Source organism: Leucopleurus acutus, assembly GCF_964270905.1.
Source record: "Leucopleurus acutus genome assembly, chromosome: 4".
Taxonomy (NCBI): domain Eukaryota; kingdom Metazoa; phylum Chordata; class Mammalia; order Artiodactyla; family Delphinidae; genus Leucopleurus; species Leucopleurus acutus.
In genome coordinates this window covers 101168263-101176838 of record NC_139146.1, presented here as the reverse complement: position 1 = coordinate 101176838, position 8576 = coordinate 101168263, and the positions used below count along the sequence as shown (strand labels likewise).

At 43.2% G+C, this 8576-nt stretch overlaps 1 protein-coding gene across 1 annotated transcript; it reads left to right on the top strand.

Annotated features, from left to right (window-relative positions):
- Positions 1–6143: 6143 nt before the first annotated feature.
- Positions 6144–8362, top strand: LOC309960653 (MAPK-interacting and spindle-stabilizing protein-like). The gene has a single exon (XM_082837555.1). The coding sequence runs from the start codon at positions 6284–6286 to the stop codon at positions 7019–7021; it is 738 nt and encodes a 245-aa protein (XP_082693681.1). The 5' UTR covers positions 6144–6283; the 3' UTR covers positions 7022–8362.
- The last annotated feature ends 214 nt before the right edge of the window (positions 8363–8576 follow it).

Sequence of the window (8576 nt, the reverse complement as noted above, 5' to 3'; positions counted from 1 at the left end):
TGTCTAAAATGCACCTCATTTATCCTCTCCTGGTGCTCCTGTTCATCATTCCAGCCACGTTACTTAGAATCTCCCCACTTAGAGAATCAGCACATTTAAACTTCTGTTTCACACATTTTGCAAATTGTGAGGAGGATGAACGGGAACAGGGGGAACCAATGAGAGAATAGTTGTAGGGGTTTGGACGGGCACATGTCACTCTAATTTCCCATTAAGAATAAGAATTAAAAAAAGGCTCAGCCCGCCTCGCCGGAGCCAAAATAGGGCCTGAAGCAATCCTGCGGTTTTGAGGCCAGCTCACAAAAGAGCAACTTAAAAAATGGAGCTCAGGGTCACTGCAATTCACAAACCTGCAGAGTTATAAATGAAAACTAACGTCCAAAAATATGTTGAGGTAAGGCAAAGAAGAGGATCTGAATGCAAGACAGAATTGCAAGAAACAGATTTCAAGAGATAGATTGGACTCGCCTTTAAAGCACATGAAAAGCGGCAGAATTTCGACAATGATGCAGTTGGCCCAAAAGGGAGTATGCGTTTTTTCCTGAATATATCCAGGAAAAAACGCATACGCACTTTATGGGCAACCAAGCAAGCAAGCAATGCAAATGTGCACAACAAAGAAGTCTCATTTCCCACCGGTCAAAAGGGCCATCCGAAAAAATTGTAAACACCAGAAATGCAGGACAGGCCATGGAGAACAGGGAGCCTTTATACGCTGATGGACAGTGTGTGAACTGCCGAGAGCCACTCTGGAGAAGTGTATGGTGGTTCCTAAATCATCTAAAAAACAGAGCGACAGAGCATAGGGCACTTCCAATCACGGGAGTATATCTAAGGAAGTCTAAAAATCAACAAGACACAAGCACACCACAGTTTAGGGCTACTCTGTTTACAAGAACCTCAACTTCAGTACACCTTAAATATCCCAGGAAAGAGAACAATGGATAAAGAAAATGTGGTACTTATGTACAATGGAATATCTCTTCACCATGAAATCAATGTAATAAGGCTAGTAGAAGGATAAAGAGTGGATTTAGGTCCGATAATACTACTTGAAATAAGTCAAACAGAAAAAGAAACATATCATAAGATATCACTTATAGAGGGAGGATAAATATGGCTGCACAAAAAATGAATTACAAAACAGAACAGTGTCTCACATTTAGAAAACACACTTATGTCAGCTTAAGGGGAAAGGAGAGGTGGGGTGATGCATAAAACCAGAGTTTGAAATTAGCACAGATACCGTTCAATAAACCAAATAGGTATCAGACAAGATCTACACCTTGCTCAATGAACTGGCCTCAACACACCCTATACACCGCAGAGAAATATATCTGAGTAATAAGAATCTTAAAACCCATGTATTGATATCTCTCCATAAGGGAATCAAGTGTGCACAGAGCGGCACAAACACAGTAGTGAAAATGAGCTAAACCCCATTATAGAAATAAATTTTAAAACCAAAACACAGAAACAATGAAAGAGAGAAAAATTCTTACAAAATTCGCTCAGGGGCTGTGATGCAACCTAGAATGACCACATATAAACCCACAGCTGGATAAGACATAAGGCTGGACACTTGGGGCTGAAAGGATTGGTGAGCTTTGGTGAGCAACTGCCGAAAGTTTAATGCAATACTTCATGCTACTTATTCCAAGGGTCCCAACACTCCAAGTTGAAGGGAATCTTCCTAGAGCTAAACCATGCATGGGAAATCCAGCGGATGGTATACCATATGATCGGGAAAGGTTTCTAAAATGCACCTCATTTTCCTCTCCTGGGGCTCCGGATCAACATTCCAGCCACTTTACTAAAAACATCTCCACATGGAGAGTCAATGCCTTTAAGTTCCGGAATCGCACAGTCTGCAGTTAGTGCGGAAAATGAATGGGAATAGGGGGAACCAGTGAGAAAATAGCTGTAGCGGTTTCAATGGGCACATGTCACTCTAATTTCACATCAGGAGGAAGAATTAACCAAAGGCAGAGCAAGGCGTCCCAGAAGAAGAATAGGTCCTGAAGAAATCCTGTGGATATGAGGCAAGATCACAAAAATAAGAGCTGAAAAATGGAGCTAAGGGCCATTGCAATTCAAAAACCTGCAGAGTTATGAAGGCCAACTATTTTCCAAAAGTATATTGAGGTAAGGCTATGAAGAGGCACTGAGAGCAAGGCAGAACTGCAGGAAACCGATTGCAGGAGGTAGAATGGAATTGCATGTAAAGCATAGGAAAAGAGGCAGAACGTCCACAATGATGCACTTGGCCAAAAAGGGCGTATGCGTTTCTTCCTGAATATATTCAGGAAAAAACGCATACGCCCTTTTTGGCCAACCAAGCAAGCTTGCAAAGGAAATCTGCACTACAATGAAGTCTCACTGCCCCCCGGTCAAAAGGGCCATCCGAAAAAAGTGTAAAATCCAGAAAGGCAGGACAGGCCATGGAGAACTGGGAGCCTTGTTATGCTGATGGGCGGGATGTAAATTGCCAACAACCACTCTGGAGAAGTGTATGGTGTTTCCTGAAACATCCAAAAAACCAAGCAACAGAGCCTAGGGCATTTCCACTTATGGTCGTATAGCTTAGGGAAATAATAATCAAAAAGACACAGCCTCCCCAAAGTTTGGGACGGCTCTGTTTACAAGAACCTCGTTTACGGTACAGGTTCAATATCGCAGAAAGCGAAAAATGGATAAAGAAATTGTGGTACTTACGTACAATGCAATATCACTCAGCAAAGAAATCTAGGTCATCAGGCCCGTGACAGCATAATGAGTGGATTCAGGTATGATGATTCTAAGAGAAATAAGTCACACAGAAAAAGAAATATCATAAGATATCACTACTACACGGAATGTAAACTTGGCTACACAGGAACTGAATTACAAAACAGAACAGGGTGTCAAATGTAGAAAACCAACTTATGCTTGCTTAAGGGGAAAGGTGAGTTGGGGTGCTGCATGAAACCAGAGATTGAAATTAGCACAGATACCGTTCCATAAGCCAAATATGTAATAGACAAGAGCTACTCCTTGCTCAACGAAGTGGACTCAACACCCAATATTAAACGCCTAAGAATATACCTGACTAGTAAGAATCTTAAAACCTATGGATTTATATGTCTCCGAAAGAGAATCAAGGGTGTGTACAGCGGCATAAACGCAGCAGTGATAGGATTGGTGAGGTTCGGTGAGCAAATGCAGACCCTTTGAAGTCATATTGCATGGTACCCATTCCATGGGTCTCAACTCTCCATGTTTAAGGGATTTTTCCTTCAGCTAAAACATGCATGTGGAACCCAGAGTATAATCCACCGTGTGATCGGGAAACGTGTTCAAATGTGTCTCAGTTTTCGTCCCCTGGTACTCGGGTGCAACATTCCAGACGCTTTACTAACACTCTCCCCACTTGGAGAGTCAGTGCCTTTAACCTCTTGTTTGGCCCAGTTTGCAAATTCTGCGTAAGATAAACAGGAAGAGGGAGAACCAATGAGAGACTAGGTGGAGGTGTCTGGACGGGCAAATTTAACTCTCATTTCCCACCAGGAAGAGGAATTAACCAAAGGCTCCGTGTGCCATGCTGGAACTAGATTAGGGCCTGAGGAGATCCTGCTGTGTTGCGGCCAGCTCACAAGAAAGCGAGTTGAAGAAAGGAGCTCAGGGGCACTGTAATTCACAAACCTACAGACTTATAAATGACAGCTATCTTCCAAAAATATATTGCAGTAAGGCTGCCAAGAGGAGTTGAATGCGGGGCAGAATTGCAGGGAACCGATTTCAGGAGGTAGACTGGAATTGTATGTAAAGCATAGGAAAAGAGGCAGAACGTCCACAATGATGCACTTGGCCAAAAAGGGCGTATGCGTTCTTTCCTGAATATATTCAGGAAAAAACGCATACGCCCTTTTTGGCCAACCAAGCAAGCTTGCAAAGGAAATCTGCACTACAATGAAGTCTCACTGCCCCCCGGTCAAAAGGGCTATCTGAAAAAAGTGTAAAATCCAGAAAGGCAGGACAGGCCATGGAGAACTGGGAGCCTTGTTATGCTGATGGGCGGCATGTAAATTGCCAACAGCCACTCTGGAGAAGTGTATGGTGTTTCCTGAAACATCCAAAAAACAAAGCAACAGAGCCTAGGGCACTTCCACTTATGGTCCTATAGCTTAGGGAAATTAAAATCCAAAAGACACAGCCACCCCAAAGTTTGGGCCGGCTCTGTTTACAAGAACCTCGTTTACGGTACAAGTTCAATATCACAGAAAGCGAAAAATGGATAAAGAAGTTGTGGTACTTACGTACAATGCAATATCACTCAGCAATGAAATCTATGTCATCAGGCCCGTAGCAGCATAATGAGTGGATTCAGGTACGATGATTCTAAGTGAAATAAGTCACACAGAAAAAGAAACATCATAAGATATCACTACTACACGGAATGTAAACTTGGCTACACAAGAACTGAATTACAAAACAGAACAGGGCCTCAAATGTAGAAAACCAACTTATGCTTGCTTAAGGGGAAAGGTGAGTTGGGGTGCTGCATAAAACCAGAGATTGAAATTAGCACAGATACCGTTCCATAAGCCAAATATGTAATAGACAAGAGCTACTCCTTGCTCAACGAAGTGGACTAAACACCACATATTAAACGCCTAAGAATCTACCTGACTAGTAAGAATCTTAAAACCTATGGATTTATATGTCTCCGAAAGAGAATCAAGCGTGTGTACAGCGGCATAAGCGCAGCAGTGATAGGATTGGTGAGGTTCGGTGAGCAAATGCAGACCCTTTGAAGTCATATTGCATGGTACCCATTCCATGGGTCTCAACTCTCCAGGTTTAAGGGATTCTTCCTTCAGCTAAAACATGCATGTGGAACCCAGAGTATGATCCACCGTGTGATCGGAAAACGTGTTCAAATGTGTCTCAGTTTTCGTCCCCTGGTAGTCGGGTGCAACATTCCAGATGCTTTACTAACACTCTCCCCACTTGGAGAGTCAGTGCCTTTAAACTCCTGTTTGGCACAGTTTGCAATTTCTGTGGAAAATGAACAGGAATAGGGAGAACCAATGAGAGACTAGGTGGAGGTGTCCGGACGGGCAAATTTAACTCTCATTTCCCACCAGGAAGAGGAATTAACCAAAGGTTCAGCGTGCCATGCCGGAACCACACTAGGGCCCGAAGCAATCCTGCGGTGTTGCGGCCAGCTCACAAGAAAGCGAGTTGAAGAAAGGAGCTCAGGGGCACTGTAATTCACAAACCTGCAGAGTTATAAATGACAGCCATCTTCCAAAAATATATTAAAGTAAGGCTGCCAAGAGGAGTTGAAAGCGGGGCAGAATTGCAGGAAACCGATTTCAGGAGGTAGACTGGAATTGCATGTAAAGCATAGGAAAAGAGGCAGAACGTCCACAATGATGCACTTGGCCAAAAAGGGCATATGCGTTTTTTCCTGAATATATTCAGGAAAAAACGCATACGCCCTTTTTGGCCAACCAAGCAAGCTTGCAAAGGAAATCTGCACTACAATGAAGTCTCACTGCCCCCCCGGTCAAAAGGGCTATCTGAAAAAAGTGTAAAATCCAGAAAGGCAGGACAGGCCATGGAGAACAGGGAGCCTTGTTATGCTGATGGGCGGCATGTAAATTGCCAGCAGCCACTCTGGAGAAGTGTATGGTGTTTCCTGAAACATCCAAAAAACAAAGCAACAGAGCCTAGGGCACTTCCACTTATGGTCCTATAGCTTAGGGAAATTAAAATCCAAAAGACACAGCCACCCCAAAGTTTGGGCCGGCTCTGTTTACAAGAACCTCGTTTACAGTACAAGTTCAATATCACAGAAAGTGAAAAATGGATAAAGAAGTTGTGGTACTTACGTACAATGCAATATCACTCAGCAATGAAATCTATGTCATCAGGCCCATAGAAGCATAATGAGTGGATTCAGGTACGATGATTCTAAGTGAAATAAGTCACACAGAAAAAGAAACATCATAAGATATCACTACTACACGGAATGTAAACTTGGCTGCACAGGAACTGAATTACAAAACAGAACAGGGTCTCAAATGTAGAAAACCAACTTATGCTTGCTTAAGGGGAAAGGTGAGTTGGGGTGCGGCATAAAACCACAGATTGGAGCCGCGCGCTGCTGGTGCTGCTGCCGCCCCCATCTCCGTCGCCGCTGCTGTCGGTCGGGCTGCGCTCAGTTCTTCAGCGATCAGTTCCCTCGGACCCATCGCCGCTTCTAGACCTTGCTGCGGGTTCGGATCTTGCCGGGAAAATGTCTGATGAATTTTCGTTGGCAGATGCGCTACCTGAACACTCCCCTGCCAAAACCTCTGCTGTGAGCAATACAAAACCCGGCCAACCTCCTCAAGGCTGGCCAGGTTCCAACCCTTGGAATAACCCAAGTGCTTCACCTTCTGTGCCATCTGGACTCCCACCAAGTGCAACACCCTCCACTGTGCCTTTTGGACCAGCACCAACAGGAATGTATCCCTCTGTGCCTCCCACCGGACCACCTCCAGGACCCCCTGCACCCTTTCCTCCTTCTGGACCATCATGCCCCCCACCTGGTGGTCCTTATCCAGCCCCAACTGTGCCAGGCCCTGGCCCCACAGGGCCATATCCGACACCAAATATGCCCTTTCCAGAGCTTCCAAGACCCTATGGTGCGCCCACAGATCCAGCTGCAGCTGGTCCTTTAGGTCCATGGGGATCCATGTCTTCTGGACCTTGGGCACCAGGAATGGGAGGGCAGTATCCTACCCCTAATATGCCATATCCATCTCCAGGGCCGTATCCCGCCCCTCCTCCTCCCCAAGCACCAGGGGCTGCACCACCTGTTCCATGGGGCACTGTTCCACCAGGAGCCTGGGGACCACCAGCGCCATATCCTGCCCCTGCAGGATCATATCCCACACCAGGACTCTATCCCAGTCCCAACAATCCTTTTCAAGTGCCTTCAGGACCTTCCGGTGCTCCACCGATGCCCGGTGGCCCCCATTCTTACCATTAAGTTAACAATGGATGAAGAGATGACGCTTTGCTTTTTGAAGTACATATATATATATGCACTTGAATGCATATATACAAATTGCTGTTTCACTATTCTTAGAGGGCATTCATGAAAGAACAACTCTTGCATCTCTCAGAAGATATCTGCCTCTTGTGCTTGGATGTATAGTACATCTGATGGAAACAATCAGATAAAAATGTAAAAGTAAATCATTCAAATGTGATTTTTATTCGGTTTTTATGGAAAGTTAAAGTAATTAAGTATATTGAATAGCTCTTTGATACAATTTGTTTAAAACAAATTTTCGATTTGTTTAAATTATGAAACTAAATACTTATCACTTTTTCCCCTAAATAAACACACTTTGAAAACAATCACATTGTCATAATTTAAACAAATGATGCCTCTCAACATCTTGAGCTGCTCTATCTATAGGATAAATAAACCTGGTCCTTCTGAGGTTATCTTTTGGATATACATTTTAAAACTTGGTAATTATTGTCAGATGTTGAGTTCATTTTTATCCTTGAGCTTTTAGTAAAAACTTCATTTTGAGTTCCACCTGATTTATTTTTAGCCATATGGGTCATACAGCTCTAAAATCTGCCCTTTATGGAAACTGTTTTCTTTTTAATGCAGGCTAACATGTATATGTAAATTATATTCTTAGAGAATTGGTGATCTCTTTGTACTTGTAGAATAGATTATGATGTGTCCATATTACTTCGGAAAGAGCTCAAGGACGGAAATATTTCTCTCCTTTGTCTTGAACCTCAAACTAGAAGAGACCCTAGGAACTGCTTCATAGTAACAAGTAATTTGCAGTCCTACAAAACACTCTTCTACAGGAGACTTCCTGTAGTCCCCTCCCCCTCGGTTCTTTAGAAGGAGCACTTCCCTTCATTCCATCCTGATGCAGAAAACTGGCACACTCTAGGGGTCTATCACAAACACAGAAGTTATGTTTAGAGAACCTTAGTCATACAGACATGACTGTTCTCTTTGTACAAGCGTGATCGAAACACGTTACGTCTTTCAGAGTCTGGTTAAGCTATGTCATCGTCTCTTGCATAGTTATCCTGGATCTGTTTGTAACGTGCTTATGGCTGACAGTTCAGTTCTGTATTTGTTGACAGGTAAGACAGGTAAATAGGTAGAAGAATGAGTGCCATCCTCAAAAATTATTCTCTAGCCGTGACACTGAGGATAATCATAAAGTGTAGATCTCTGCAATTGAGTTTAAAGCAGTGTGACTGTGTTACTTAAAAATAAGTGGTGTTTGTAACCTCCAGAATAGCTTTTTGGCACCTTATCTTTAAATCTGATTTTTAGATTTGGGATAGAACTGACCATGTTTGACCATTTGTCCATTTGTTTGACCATTTGACCATTTGTCAAATTTTGAATGTATTCATTAGGTTCCTAAAATGTATTGTGACTTTCTTGACCAGTATATGAGAGATTTATGCTGGAGCTCTTACCTTTGCTTAGAAATAAAATATTTAGTAGTTTATTTCTCTTACAGTTAAAATGTCAAGAATGCCAAATGCTGCCA

Excerpts from the sequence above, each read along its gene's own strand:
- LOC309960653 (XM_082837555.1), top strand. The coding sequence starts at position 6,284 with ATGTCTGATGAATTTTCGTTGGCAGATGCGCTACCTGAACACTCCCCT.